Here is a 15,289-nt window from a genome sequence, read left to right as displayed (position 1 = left end):
CTATGAATTAAAATTACTTATGTCTATCAGGGCATTGAAATCAGAATAGTTGAGACTATAGCCATGAAATAACATAAGATAATAAAAACATTTATGTTAGTAGTTTTCTGTACGGTACTTTATTTCTCGATTATCATTAACTGTTAAATACACCTGTGTTGCTATCCAGAAATGCTAAAAACGAGAAATAATATGGTTTAGAGAAATCAGATGCAACTCTTTCCAAGGAAACGTCCTGTCTGTCAGTAATCGACATTTAATGAAATCTGTGTAACTCTTGCACTATAGAATCCTTCTTGCATAAGGGTTAGGGAAAATATTATTTATTAAACATTAACTGCAGAAAAACTGTCACTGGACACGACGCTACAAGCAAAATTTCAGTCACGAAATAACTGGGCAGTTGTGTAGCGGAAAATGTGTCGTAAGTTCACACGAGACAATGAACATCTTTAACGTTGATTTAATGAATAATAATATCACGCGAAATATCGGACGGTTAAAATCGTTAGCGTACATACAATATTAACTTGCAGTCTGAAGAAAGAGTGTAGCACTGCAATCATTCAAATCATAACCTGTCATGTCTTACTTATAGTGTCAGAAAAAACGGCCAAAATACCAGTTTACATAAAAGATGTAAGAAACAACTAAGTTTCTTCACAACGATTAATTTCCTTATTTTCTCAACAGCAAGCAGTTTTCCATAAGAAAGTCTATTTTCATCCGCAATGCCTGCAGAATGTAAACTGACCAATGAGCAATGACTATCAGCAATATTTACGAGTATTATATCTTTAGTGTGGAAAGCATTGGTTTCGTGTCAAATATTTCTGTACAGATGGCGGATGTGGCCTTTTGTTTTTAATTGCCATAGTCTGACAAGTTCAAAATGGCCACAGTTGTATTAGATGACACAAGACGTAAATATTTCTTTTGTTGACACTGTGCAGTGCATGGATAGGAGTGGTGAAGAGGAACATCAAGAAGGAGATAAAAGAGCAAGCCAAATCTGGTTCGTCAGGCTAAGTGTTTGAAAGTCGTTTCAAATATGAATACAAATCATGTGTGACAGATGTAAGTGACTTAACCATTTATGCTTTCGTGCCAAGTTCAGAGACTGTAGCGGAAATTCAATACAGATATTTGTATTACGTGGAATGTGTGATGCACGTGCCGGTATTTCGCATATCGGAAGCCCAAAATATTCAAAAATGGGTACGAGAATTTAATATTTCAGAACGCAGTGACATTTGACATAACCAGTATCCATCATGCATCCAATCAGGCGCCGTAAAAAAAGGCCAAACTACGGAGTGCGAACGGTAGAAGTATGCAGAGGAAAAAATGGATTTGGATTTACGATATCGGGCCAACAACCATGTATTCTCAGCTGCATAGTCACCGGTAGCCCAGCGGAGAAGGCCGGCCTAAGACCAGGCGATTATTTGGTTGCTGTCAACGGTCAGAATGTAAGCAAGGTTCCACACGACGACGTAGTTCGCCTTATTGGTGGCTCTTCCGGAATCTTAAAACTCCAGATAGCAGAGAATTATTATTCTGACAGCTCGGATGAAGATGTCATTGCACCAGCGAGACCGAAACCCAAATATCCGCACAAACCTCGTAGTGGTGGTCAACATCATCGACCTGTGGCGATACCTCAGCAGAATCGTGCAGCCAAAGTTGTTAGAGATCTACGGACAGGAGCAATGTTTGAAGAACATCAACAATTGGAAGTTGCCGCCATCCCTTCTAGTGCACTTATCCGCCCAGTGAGTAAACCTAGTATTCCTCCACTTCAGCGTTGGGAACCACCTGTCCCATTCCCAGTACCACCTCCACGTTTATATCCTCATCCACAAGTTGAAAAACCTAGAGAGACAGAGAGAGTCGAGTATCAGGCTCTTGTCGGGTACCTGGGCACAATTGAAATGCCTAAAGAACTCCAGCCTGGATCCAGACTCCAGGTAGTACGTGGATGTATTAGACGACTTCGTGCTGAAAAGCGAGCTCACACGTTAGTGTTGATGAGTGTGCATTCCCATAGTCTTACCCTGAAAAACTGTCATCAAGCAATAATTGCTGAGTATCCAGCAGAACGTGTTACATTCTGTGGCTCCAGTTCGGATGATGAGCATCGTTTCTTTGGACTTGTTACAGCTGCAATTAGATGTGTGGATGATGAAAATGACAGTGGAGAGACAATAGCATCTAGTTCCTGCCATGTTTTTGCCATAGAGCTAAGACTCCATGGCGCACATTCCGTCCATGCTGCAAAGGCTGAAGCCTTTAAGCTCAATTGTAAGACTGACCCAGCAACAGGATTGTGTAGTGAATTTCCATCCTCCTCAGACCCTGTAATTGCTGCTATAAAGGTTCTGTACAGTAACAGGTATGAAAGAGGTAATGTTGAAAATGAAGAACCACTGTTAGCAAACTCACCCCAGCCAAGCAATGCCAGCAGCACTAACACAACAACATCAAGTAACAGTGATTCTGGTATTGGCTTTAGAGATGATTGTGGTAATCAGTCTGATCGCATACTCATGGTTGATGTGCAGAATCAACGATTACATATTCAGCAGGTTGGTGAGGTCCAGGTTCCCAAACCACGTGTTTATGAACTTGCAGGAAGAGTCAAAGAAAATGCTAATGCGAGGTTGACTGTGCGTGCAATGCCAGATCCAGCTATGAACAGTGGAGGTGCGATGGTAGCAAGTAGTCGTAGCCGATCACCACTTAGCAGTAGTTCTTGTGATGATGGTAGTCGTAGAGTATTTGCAGAACGTGTGCCAAACATTCCAGCTTACAGTTTTCCTGTTGCGAGATCAAATGATGACATGAGTGTCAGCAGTGGAACAAACAGGAGTCAAGACCACTTGGCTTTACCATATAAGCCTGAACCTTATGAAACAGTGAGAGACTTTCACCCACATTTTTCAGATAAGTTAGATCCTGAGTGTTACTCTGTGCCTGGTTTCAGTGGTTTATGTGGAAAAGGTGTAAGATCAACTGAAGCTATGAGTATAAGTAGTGCACAAAGTCAGGATCCTCTACTGTCATATAAACTAAGCCCAAAAGTATTTGGACTTCCTAGGCCTGTTACACACAGTCTTGAAGACCTGAAAGTTCCAGACCCAGCAGGGTTAGAGGACAGTGCAAGTGGGGTAGCTATACTTTCACCCAATAGCCAAAGAGGGCAGCAATGGGGCAGTCTGCAGGAACTTCGGAGCTTTGTTGCTAATTGTTTTGAAGCTTCACCAGTCCCAGAACACTTGGTGAGTAGATTTTTCTTCACTATCTTTACTTTTAGTACCGATGTATGGGTATCTGTAACATGTACATGGGAACATTTTCTGTCATGAGCACAATCAAAAGCTACAAAGAAGAAATAAATATGCAGTCATGTACCCGTATTTTGGAAAGGATGTCTGAAGCATCACATGAACTGAACTGCAGTTCTTTTAAATATTTGAAGTGTACAATGAAAGAATTTTTAGGAGAAAGCTTATGCATTAAGAAAATGCCTAACCACATTCACTATGAAATGTTTCTCTAAATTTTCTATATTTGCTTCACCAAGATACGACACTGTCTTCATTCATACTGGCTGACACCTAGTACCACTGAAACTCTTCAGTGTATTCATCAGTGGTAGACCTGAGGGAAAAGACATCAAGTGACTGACTCAGATTTGTTGCATTTGGTGGCATACAAATAAATTTTATGTCTTGAACATTACAGAGCCTGAACTAAATAATAAATTGTCTCCAAAAATAATTTTAATGTCTTCTATATGTCTGGCATATTGGAGAATAGATCCACCAAACCAGTCCATTAATGTTGTATTATAAACCCACCATGTGAAGTTTGACTGTACTGAACCCCAGCAGCAGAACATGATTTTTTGCAGCAAGGATGACATTGATAGCCATTTTGTACCCAGTGCTTCTGAATATGCTCACCACTGTATGTCGCATAGGGAGTGAGGAAGGCACCAGTGACTGACCCACAGATGATGATGATGATATTCGTTACAGTTTTAAAATGACTGCATATCTTCTTCATTCAACCTCTGTAGATCACAAGTGATTTTCTGCAGTCATAACTTTTGCTGATGTTATAATTGGACAAAGTGGATGCAGGGACACAAGGTTATCTTAATTAATACAATATGGTTAGATGATCTGGAAAATGAATGTTACGACACATATAAAATGCAAACTACTAGCTATGTATGTATGCATTGCAGTATTTGTATTGCGCTACAGTGTGATCAATCTTACCCCATAAGAAAAATGTATCACATTGGAGATAACAATAAAGATAACTATGATAATAAAGAAAAAATAATACAAAAGACTATATTCAAACAACAGGACATAAAAACAATTTTCTCTTACATTCCGAAGTATTTAGCCACACAAAAGCAGCTGAAATTGTAATCAAATTTTATCGTGTTATCACACTACAAGGAGCAATGCTAGATTTGTTCGTATGTTGGATTCTTGTGTAAATACATTCATGTTGCCGCCAAGATGAAGAAATCTTATCATCTGTCTTCATTTTAACATAAAATTAATTACCTGACAGAGAACTGTTAATGATCAAACTCACCCTTAATATCAGCCTCAATTACAAATGTCAACTTTTCAAAACACAACAAATTTCTTTGAAAATTTGCAGCTAATATCTTGTTGGCAACTGGAAATGAAGTTCATGTCTGATAGCAGTAGTGGTATATTTATGTTTGTAGCCCTGACTATTATGGAATGGCAGGAGATAAAAAATATTTGAAAAATTTGTGTGAAAATTGAAGAAAATGAACAAGACCAGGATGGTGCAGTCTTCCACTGAATTTGCAGAATAGAAAATGGAGAAGAAAAGGGTCAGCTGAACGTACCAACATTGAATGTCAGCTTTGCCATGTAGTTTAATGATGATGTGGTATTTTTAGTGGCATAGATGGACATACTTGTATAGACGGAAGAAGAACAGAACACTGACAGTTTTTCTTTTACTTCTATAGTTTTTTTATGTAGGCTGTAAGAGCAGACTGATATGTTGCACAGCTCAAACCCTACATTAGGCTGGAAGATGACAGGTTGGGTGTTTGTTAGGAAAGCCAACAAATGTTAACAATAAATCTTAGATATGATTAAATAATGATCTGTAGTGTGACCTGAGGTTTGGCTTGCACATTAAAATGTGACAGCTTGGTTTTGAATTGGCAAAGCTCTATGAAAGGTTTCAGTTAATCTGAAGGAAAAAAAGCAGATTAAGGAATCCAGAAGGAAAATTGAGTAGGCTCAGGGAAAATAAAAAAATGAGTGAAAATGGGAACAAAAGAGAACAGATTGATACAAAACATAAAAAATAAGAAAACAGTACAGTCTTGGATATTACTATTCCTCAACAGAAGTTGCACTAAAGAGACTGCTTGAGGGGAAAGCAGTCATTGTCCACAATAGTTTGAACTGTAATATACAGAGCTACAAATGTAGGTGACATAAGAAGCTTTAGGAACCTTTGCTTATACTAAAAGAGTATTTGTTGCTTAAATAGTAACTTATTGCTATTACAGGCTGAAAGTATGCATTCATCCTCCTCACACCTGCCACTGTTCTGAACACTGTGTGCATGTATAGTTACGTAAGTGCATATGCCTTTCTCTGCTATGGCATTCATTATAACTACTAGTGAAGAATATCAAGAACTACATAACTGTATCCACTGACATCTATTGGTCCAAATGATATGGTTCAGTACCATGTTTTCTTTACATGTCAAAAAATAAACAATGCAGTTTTCTCTGCTCGCTGATGAAGTAGTGAGACTGCATCTGCTTGAGCATTATAAGGTAGAAATGTTTTGTGCTTGGTACACTACTTCTTACAATAGTAACATGCCATTGAAGAGGACAGGTGATTCAGTCTTTTATTCTGTCAGCAGATGATATCCTTGTCAGGGAATTGGAGTGTATTTTAAATTATATAAGAAACAGGCCAATTAATATCATCAGAGCATAGTTTAGAAATAGAATTACATCTCATTAACATGGTACATGTAATTCTGTTAGAATGTAAATTTATTTTTTATGCATATGTCCGATCAATTAAACTGCACTTTACTAGACTTTAAGAGTTCTGTGAAAATTGAGAAAAAAATCCTTAAAGTAATTAATTTCTGATTTTATGTCATAGTGTCATTATCATGATAGTAACATGTGAAGTTACTGCAATTGTCATACAGTTATCGAATCAGAATATGATGTTTATTTATTACATTGTGTGCTCATGAGTCCTAGATGATGCTGCTGATTCATGTTCATTGCTTGCAACCTGCTCTTCTCAATGACATGGTTTCTTTCTTTATAATGTATTTCTAGAATGTTCATTTTATGTGAAACACTAATTGATCTTGATCTCTAAGAAAATGGGACAAAATATATTTTCCTCCCGTAAGAGTGATGGTAAGATGACAAACATCTATTGAAATATCGTCTCGTAATGACATGTACCACGGAACTTCAGTTCTGGTGAGCCCAAGGGACGAGAAATAAATATTGACAGTTGCACCAGATGAGGAGAAATAGTGACTATCTCAAAACATGGTACAATTTAAATCATTAATAAGTTGGTTCAGAGAAAAGTTATGCAAAGGCCTACTGCTTGTTTACAAGTAGAATGGTTATGAAATGATGCACCAGTAGTTTCGAATGTTGAAATTTTAAGTTTTGGCTATAGATATTCAACTGCTGTTTTGTCAAAATTACTAATGGTTTTCCTTCTTTTCTTTTCATGCATCAGAAGTGCTCGCTTTTATGGTATGTTGTAGCTTTTTAGGGAAATGTTTTGGAAATCTAAATTAAGTGTTGCATTGAATTAATGTTTCACTTTAATTAAATATTTCTAGTTACGGAATGAAAATGAGTGAAAGTAAAGAATAAATTAGTTTGATTTTAAGATAAATGGCATAGGATTTACTGTTCAGTAAACAATTTATTCTGGCGACTGGAGTGAGGAATTTGAAAATGCACTTATTTTTATTCTAAATGATGTCCTTCTAAAAACATAATTAAAGAAGAGAAACAGCTACTTTATTCTGCACTGCTCGTAAATTTTCATTGACGAATAAAATACTAAATGTTTGTTTATTTTTTCATCCAAGGTTCATCTCACAATGATCTAGGATTTGTCATCATAAGACAATGAAAATAAATACCACAAAATATACTTACAGAATATATTAAGTCGTTATGAGAGTGTGGCAGGTGGTGTGGCATTGACGTTGCTGAGGAACCATCCTAGCATTTGCTTGAAATTATTTAGGAAAAACCATGGAAAATGGGAATCAGTATGGCCGGACAATTCAAAGTCCATCCTCCCAAATATGAGGTCAGTGTCTTAACAACTGCAACACCTCATTCGGGTGGGCTGCTTTGTTATACAAAGTTCTTTATTCACACACAATTTTCTCCAGATAACTTATAAGACATAGCTTCACACTTCACATGTGCGCTATCTCCAGTTTGTTCTGTTTTTACTCATCCTTTCTAATATGTGTTTCATGATATTAACTGTCCTTCTATTTTGCATATTATTATTATTATTAATCACAGGATCATGCCCAAAGATATAGGAATTGTTAATGTAACACAATACAAATCAGTAGCTCAAAACGTACAAGACGCAAATCACGTAACTTGCTTCAGGAGGCTAGACAGGTGCTCTGTGAGGATAGGACAGGTGGTCATCTATGGCCTTGATTAAGGAATCATCCCAGCATTTGCCTAAGTAGTGATTTAGGAAAACCATGTGAAACCCAAATCAGGATGGGCAGACAGAGCACCTCCACTAACCGGAAGATGAGGTCAGTGTCTCAACAGCTGCATTGCCCCACTCCTTTGGTGCCTATTGTGTAGTGTTCCTTGATATACATACAATTTGTTTAAGATAACTTGTAGTACATAACACAGCTCCGTTCATCATCACCGAACACACCAAGGACACCCACTAGGGACTCCTGTTATACTGAAGTGCATGTTTGAGCGTCATGCTTCAAATAGAGCATGTTATCGCTAAAGTGCCTTTTTTTGTGTACCCACAGTGAAGTACTTCTCAGTGCATTGCAGATTTTGTGTATTACTGACAGAGTTCTCCTCATTTGCTCTACTATTTTATTGTGGAACATGAGGTCTGTGTGCATATTTATTTATTTTTCTGAAGACGTGAGTACCAGAACTCCAGCAACTCGACTGCATTAACCATGATGACAGTTTGGCACTCGACCACAAAACAGCCATTTCGAATCCCAAAAATTCTGGATAATATTCGTCATTGGATTGTGGTGTGCAAGATGAAGTTCCGTGCAGTTTCACACTACACCTGAGCGCTTCCGTCACGAATCTGTGACACCTCTCCAGTCCCTATTAGAGTGATGACCACAAACAGTTTCCGATGACCTCGATCAGACGGTGGTGGTATGCTTTGAACCTTCCATGGTGATTTTAGGAGGCTACGAAAGACAATCGATCACTACTCGGATCTTAGCTGCGCAACATATGCTACACACACTCCCTCTTTCGCTCTTCGGAAACACTTCATCCAGTAAAAAAACCAATGCTAAAACATGATGGATTCGTTTTCGATGGCGCTTTTATACAGATGTTAAGTGTAGTACTCTGCAAAAACTTTATGTATTGCATGCAAGTCAAAGAAATCTGTCAGCAAGTCGGGCAATTATTCGTATTAATAACAAGACTAATTCCCACACAGTGTGAAAGTTATCTGTAGCTGTTGACTCTTGGTAATTTTTTATATACTTCGAATCATTTTAATCATTTCAGGTGGCAATGTGGAGGATTTGTTTTGATTTCCGCCTTCCTCATCGTTACGTGTGTATCGCTGGACCATCATATTCGTATCTGTTCAGCAATTAAACCGCCTGTAATTTGCTAATTTTTCCCCCCTGACTTTATCAGTAGCTGCTTTGCATTTGCCAGTAGCCCGTACATAAAGTTGCCTCAGTGCTTACGTAATTATGTTTCATTCCTCTCGCCCTTAACAACGTGAACATCGTCAGTTTCACCTCCTCGTCCGACTCTTCTTCCTCTGGTGCTTCTTTTTCTTCTTCTACTCCTTAATTATCTTACGCCTTTGTAGTAACACTGTGAAGCTCAGACTCATTCGTGTGCCAGTATGCAGACTTTTTTTACTGACAGATGCAAAGTTGTGAAATTAAAATAATTTCGCGCAGAATAGTGAATGCTTGATGCATTTATACTTTAATGTACGATGGCTTTCAGAACACTCGCCATTAGCTGAGATTTAGTATGTGCAGACTGGGTTCGCTGATTATGTTTCAGATCCATTGAATGTATAAAGATAGCCGATTCATATTGAGGGAAAACGTCGCGCACGAACTGTAGGTTACTGGACCACGGCCTGTTTAGCTCCATAAACTGGTTATACGTATATAAATTCTACTTTAGTTGTTTCAGTGCTACAGGTCCTTTTTTTATTTCGCATACACATACAATAAACTTGTTGTCTTTGTCCTGTCTCTCGACCAAATTATATTGACCATCCATCAAACACAAAGTCTGCGCATTTTACATAGTAATTACCTAGGCTCTGAAAATCACCCTTGAGACAGAGGCAAATTGCCAAGCATCTTATCTACTCATCGTATGTTTTGAAACAATACTACTACTCCTTGGGACGCCCGCTGCGCCTTTCATACCAGTTACTGACTTCCGTTCAACAGGATTCGCTTTGCCCTTGAGCGCAGGAAGCAATTTGATTGGAGGCTGCTGCTCGAGTTTACTGTCACGCTTCATGTCATGCAGTACGGACTTGCTTGCCTCAGGATTTGCTTTCTGACTCTTGGCCAGCACATCGCAGCCGAATAGTGTGTCCAAGCCGACTTCACTCTTTCAGAAGTTGCGGAATTTTGCTACTACCCGAATACTGAGCCAGTAATGTCCGTGCAATCGTCGCTATTGCAACAGCAGCATTTATACAAAGACTTGATGATTATGCAGTGTCAGAGAGCGTTGTAAGCGCCTAGTTTAAATTAGTGCTCTTCTACTTTCTCATGTATTTGAAGTGATTCATCTTCTCGGAGCCAAAGGAAGTAAAACTACTGGAATGACAGAAAACTATTAACCGAGGTAAAGCTGATAGGGCGTTATTGTTCTCTTAAGACTTTGAAGACTCAGATTGGAGTGAACAATGCCATTCCCTGTGTCCATTCTGCCTAGACGTTCGAAATCACTTGGAAGCTGTACACTACGGTTTTAATGATAAAGGGTTAATAAATCATTTCTGCCAGCACTTACGCGCTCCCTACGTCCAAAGTGAAACTAGCTCGTCTGAGCTTATGCAAAACGCTGGAATCATATGCTTATCGTACCCACCTCCTTTTAAGGAGAAGGCGATGATACTTTCATTACTCTATAACGCTGAAGAGGCGACCGCAAATGCCTTTCGGAAACATAAAACTCGACGCGACCTGGTTGTGGTTTACACACTAGACTCGTTATTTGCAAGGAAACGATTGCATTCGGCGCCCTCCCGCCCCGTCTTGAGTTCACCGTGTTTTATCGATTGCTTAAGTCGAACGCCATGCGATTCCTTCACCATCCGTCTGCATCTCGAGTTAGTCGTCCGACTATTTCGTGGACTGCACACCAGACTTTGAGTCTCTTATTCGTTGTAGTTTGTGATTTTTCACGTAGATACAAACGTATTTTCATCTCTAAATTTCTAGCCTTCGTTCTGACCTTTAAAGGACGCTGTATAAAAAGAAAGCCAGTATTCTTACCCCTTTCGCAGGCTTTACTCATAGCGACATGTTTCGTTTCTAAATTACTTGGACATTCTGCAACACTATCAGACTCATCACACGATCCGTCTGTCTCTTAGGTCGTCAGGACACACTTCTGTGTCCTTTATAAAGTGTAAATGCTAAGCATTTGGAAGACTCCCGATTTCATTGAGTTTCATCTGTTGACAGATTTTCTGTAGTTGGTAAGATAATTAGCTATTATTTTTATTAAATGAAACTATATCATTCCAGAGACCTTTTCAAATCTCAAACTCAGGTGATGTATGTATGCAGACAAGGGACTGATGAAAATCGGTACCAAGGTCTGGATTCAAACCCAGGTCTCCTGCTCACTAGGCAGCTGCGCTAACCACTACGCCACACGTCTCAGGTTCGATTCCGTGCCGGGTTGGGGATTTTCTCTGCCTGGGGACTGGGTGTTTGTGCTGTTCTCAGCATTTCATCATCGTCATCATTCGTAACAGTGACTGATTGGACTGTGTAGAAATTGGAGCCTTGTACGGGTGCCGATGACCGCGCAGTTGAGCGCCCCACAAACCAAACATCACCACCCACCACCACCACCACCACCACCACCACCACGCTACCCTGGCTTTGCACAACGGCACGGACTACCTCGACCCAAATTCCCATTCGCGCCTCAGCCCACCTTAATATTCTCCCCTAAACTCGAACAGCATTGCAGATTCTCTCCACTGTATTCGAATAGCACCTCAGCATCGAACGAAACGGGGGATCATTCCTAAAACCCAGACACAGGTGCTTTAGTTCAGTGAAACTAAATGGTTCCAGAGACCTTTTCTGTGGTGCAAGTTTTCATTTGTCGCTTCAGTCTGCATATATTCAATTAGCTATTGGTTTAGGTATTTGGAACTATGTATCCACCAGTCATATGTTATAAATCTCCCGTTCTCGAAATCCAAGCTTGGTGTTTAGAAGTCATTTCTTTCGTTTACCTTTTAATGTTTTGAAGACACTCTGAGGAAGGGTATTAAATCGGTATTAGCCCGAACCAGGAAAGTGTATGCCTGGAAGCTTAGTAATCGATATGTAACTTGTATCAGATTGTACATTTTATCACTACTTACTCTTTGACCACAAGTGATGCGCCTGGTGAGCGATGAGACCAGGGAATAAGTGAAAGCAGTTGTGCTCCGACGACAGGCGTTAGGCAGAGTATAATATGAGGCGATGTGATCGTGGACCTTGATGCTTCATATATGCTGAAATATTGTTTTATTTGTGTTTCTGTAAGCTTCCAGAAGTACAGACTGTTGTCGAAAATGTGACAAACTATCCTATTGCCGTTGCTAAAGCGTACACGCTCTAGTACACAACTCGTTGCCAGTACTCATTAAATGGCTGTGCCCATAAGGGCGACGTTTCTGATGATTATTTTCCTTTGCCATACAGGAGTACTACTGCGTGGTAAGAAGTATCGATCACTGATTTTTGCGGATGTTTTCAGTGGTCTTTGCTATATGTGGCAATGTCATGCTGTAAGATCCCGAGGGGATGTTCAGTCAAGTAATTGGGAAAGCTTTCTTACTTTGGCACATCTGTTTGGTACAGGCGAGTACCTGGAGTCCAGGTGACCGATACGCTGCAAGAGTATCCGGTCGTGAGATTGTAGGCTCGCAGTATTTGGGATGGCGACCTGAGAGGCACGCGGCCTGGGGTCACGCCCCGGCAGCCGACAGTCCCGTTGCTGTTGCTTCGCGTTGCGTTTGTGCCGAATGCGAGCGACGTGCCAGGCCCAGCTGCAAGGACACGCACTCTCTCTGCAACCCGCTCAGTGCCCTGTGTCAGCGCTGATCGCTTTGAACAGGCGAGGCTCGCTGCCTGCAATGAAATGTGACGCCTCTCCGAGTGCTACAAAGAGAACAAAAGTTTTAAAATACACTGACAGGAAATAAAGTCCCAACATCAAGAAGGCGCTGTGCGTCTTAAACGAAAGTTGGTAGGCGCATTTTTACTTCTGAAAGGTGACGACTAGTCAAATTTCACGCCAGTCACATAAGAGCGACGCTAGTAGCGCCAATATGGGGGTGCATTGGAAGTCAGGTTTGCTTGAAATGCACGCTGCAACGGTCGTAAGCATTAGTTACGTTTGAGACCGGGCGTGATGAGTTGATGTTAGTCAAGAACGTCATGAAAGCGACAAAGACGCCATTATCAACACCGTGTTGAGTTTTAATGAGGTCGTGTAATAGGTCAGTAACGTAGCTACTGTACATGATTGCTGGCAGCGATGGTCACTACAATCTACGGTCGTTACGAGACCAGGCTCAGGACGGCCACGTGGCACTACCGAGAAGGAAGACAATAGTTTTCAGCATACGGCCTTGTCGCATCATACTGCATCTGCAGTAGCAATTTGAGCAGTAGTTGGCACAACAGTGACACAACGAACTGTTACTTACCGGTTACTTCAAGGACAGCTGCGAGCCAGACGCCTTTTAGCGTGCATTTCAATGACCCCAAACCATCGCCATTTGCGATTTCAGTGGTGTCAAGCGAAACCTCATTGGAGGGCAGAATGGAAGTCTATTGTGTTTTCTCATGAAATCTGGTCCTGCCTCGGTCTCAGTGATGGCCGTGTGTTGGTTAGGAGGCGGCAATTTGAGGACCTGCATCCAACCTGTCTGCGTGCTAGATGCACTGAACCTACACCTCGAGTTATGGTCTGGGGTGCGGTTTCGTATGACAGCAAGGGAACCCTCATAGTTATCCCGCTCACCTTGACTGCAAAATTGTATCTCTGTCTGGGGATTCGACCTGTTGTGCTGTCATTCAGGAACAACAGTCTAGGAGGTATTTTCCAACAGGATTACTCTCGCCCACATACGGTGTCGTAACCCAACAGGCTCTGCAAAGTATCAGCATGTTCCCCCTTGTACTGCTGGATCACCAGATCGGACGACAACTCCGGCGTCATCCACAAACAGCATTAACCGTTTCTGTATTGACCAAGTGAAACAGGCGTGTAACTCTATCCCACAAATTGACATCCGGCATCTGTACAACACGATGCATGTACGTTTTCATGCTTGCAATCAACATTCTGCCGTTTACACCGGTTATCAATGTACCAGCGTCTCACATTTGCAATGGCTTGTCTCGCCCTTACGTTAACCTGTCATCTCGCAATGTTAATCACTAAACATGTTACCTAAACAAATGTATCCCCGAAATTTCATTATTCTGCATGACCTATTTTGTAGTGCTGCGATTTTTTTCGCATCAGTATACATGTAACGTCTACTACTTCCTAGCATTATCCAGTGGTCAGAGGTTTCAGTTTGTGGATCAACATTCGCCATTTGTTTCGATACAGTCCGTCTTCTAGACGCCTATCTTCAGTAAATATATCCGTCCAACTCTTACTCCATTTACAATGAGCTAGGACTAAAACTTTCTCATGTGCGTTTTGCTGCTCTCTGTGCATTATAACAGTAAAGGGCTCCACAAAATTATTCAAATGAAACTTTATGTCGCGTATTGAGAGCAAACTCTGATTGCATCGTAATCACGTTGGCACTCCATGCCACTTAAGTTGTGTATGTGTTTTTTTGTCCTGAGAAGACGTAACTGTTTTAGCGAAGCCTCTTGTTTAGTGTGCGTTTTTAATTTTAGAATAGGGCATTCGGGCAATTGAATACCAACAGGGTTCGTTCGCCACCACACTAAGCGCTATAATAATAATAATAATAATTAGTCCCATACTCAGGGAATGACCGTATATGGCGAGCAGATGCGAGAATCCTCCATCGCTGCTCAGGAGTGGACAGAGAAGAGATTGTGTAACCAGTATTAGAATCATAAGTTAATAAAGCTTTGGAAAAGATCATATATGGCAGAATGAATACATAATATTCCATCGGAATTTCTAATGTCATTGACGGAAGCGGCAACAAAAATATTATTTACGTCATTGTGTAGAATGAGAGACTGGCGATATACCATGAGACTTTCGGAAAAAAAATTGTCCACACAATTCCGAAGATTGCAATAGCCGGTAAGTTCGAGAATTATCTTACAATCATCTTAACAGCTCATGCATCCAAGTTGCTGACAAGAATAATATACAGAAGAATGGAAAAGAAAATTAAAAATCTGTTACATGACGATCAGTTTGGCTTTAGGAAAGGTAACGACACCAGAGAGACAATTCTGACGTTGCGGTTGAAAATTGAAGCAAGACTGAAGAAAAATCAGGGCACGTTCATAGGATTTGTCCACCTGGAAAAAGCGCTTGACAATGTAGAATGGTATAAGATGTTCGAAATTGAGAAAAATAGCGGTAAGCTACAGGGAAAGACGGGCAATATACACTCCTGGAAATTGAAATAAGAACACCGTGAATTCATTGTCCCAGGAAGGGGAAACTTTATTGACACATTCCTGGGGTCAGATACATCACATGATCACACTG

The 15,289-nt window shown here is 40.5% G+C and overlaps 1 protein-coding gene across 2 annotated transcripts in view; it reads left to right on the top strand.

Moving 5' to 3' along the window:
• Positions 1–836: 836 nt before the first annotated feature.
• Positions 837–15,289, top strand: part of LOC126092154 (regulator of G-protein signaling loco) — a 247,546-nt gene continuing 233,093 nt past the window's right edge. Inside the window, exon 1 of one of the 2 annotated variants that reach the window (XM_049907635.1) lies at positions 837–3,281. In XM_049907635.1, coding sequence (XP_049763592.1) covers positions 1,275–3,281 — 2,007 coding nt within the window. In that variant the 5' untranslated portion in view covers positions 837–1,274. The remainder of the gene's footprint in view (positions 3,282–15,289) is intronic. The other variant, XM_049907627.1, reaches the window with a different exon arrangement.

This window comes from Schistocerca cancellata, chromosome 1 (assembly GCF_023864275.1).
Source record: "Schistocerca cancellata isolate TAMUIC-IGC-003103 chromosome 1, iqSchCanc2.1, whole genome shotgun sequence".
Lineage (NCBI taxonomy): Eukaryota > Metazoa > Arthropoda > Insecta > Orthoptera > Acrididae > Schistocerca > Schistocerca cancellata.
This window is presented reverse-complemented; position numbering and strand designations above follow the sequence as displayed.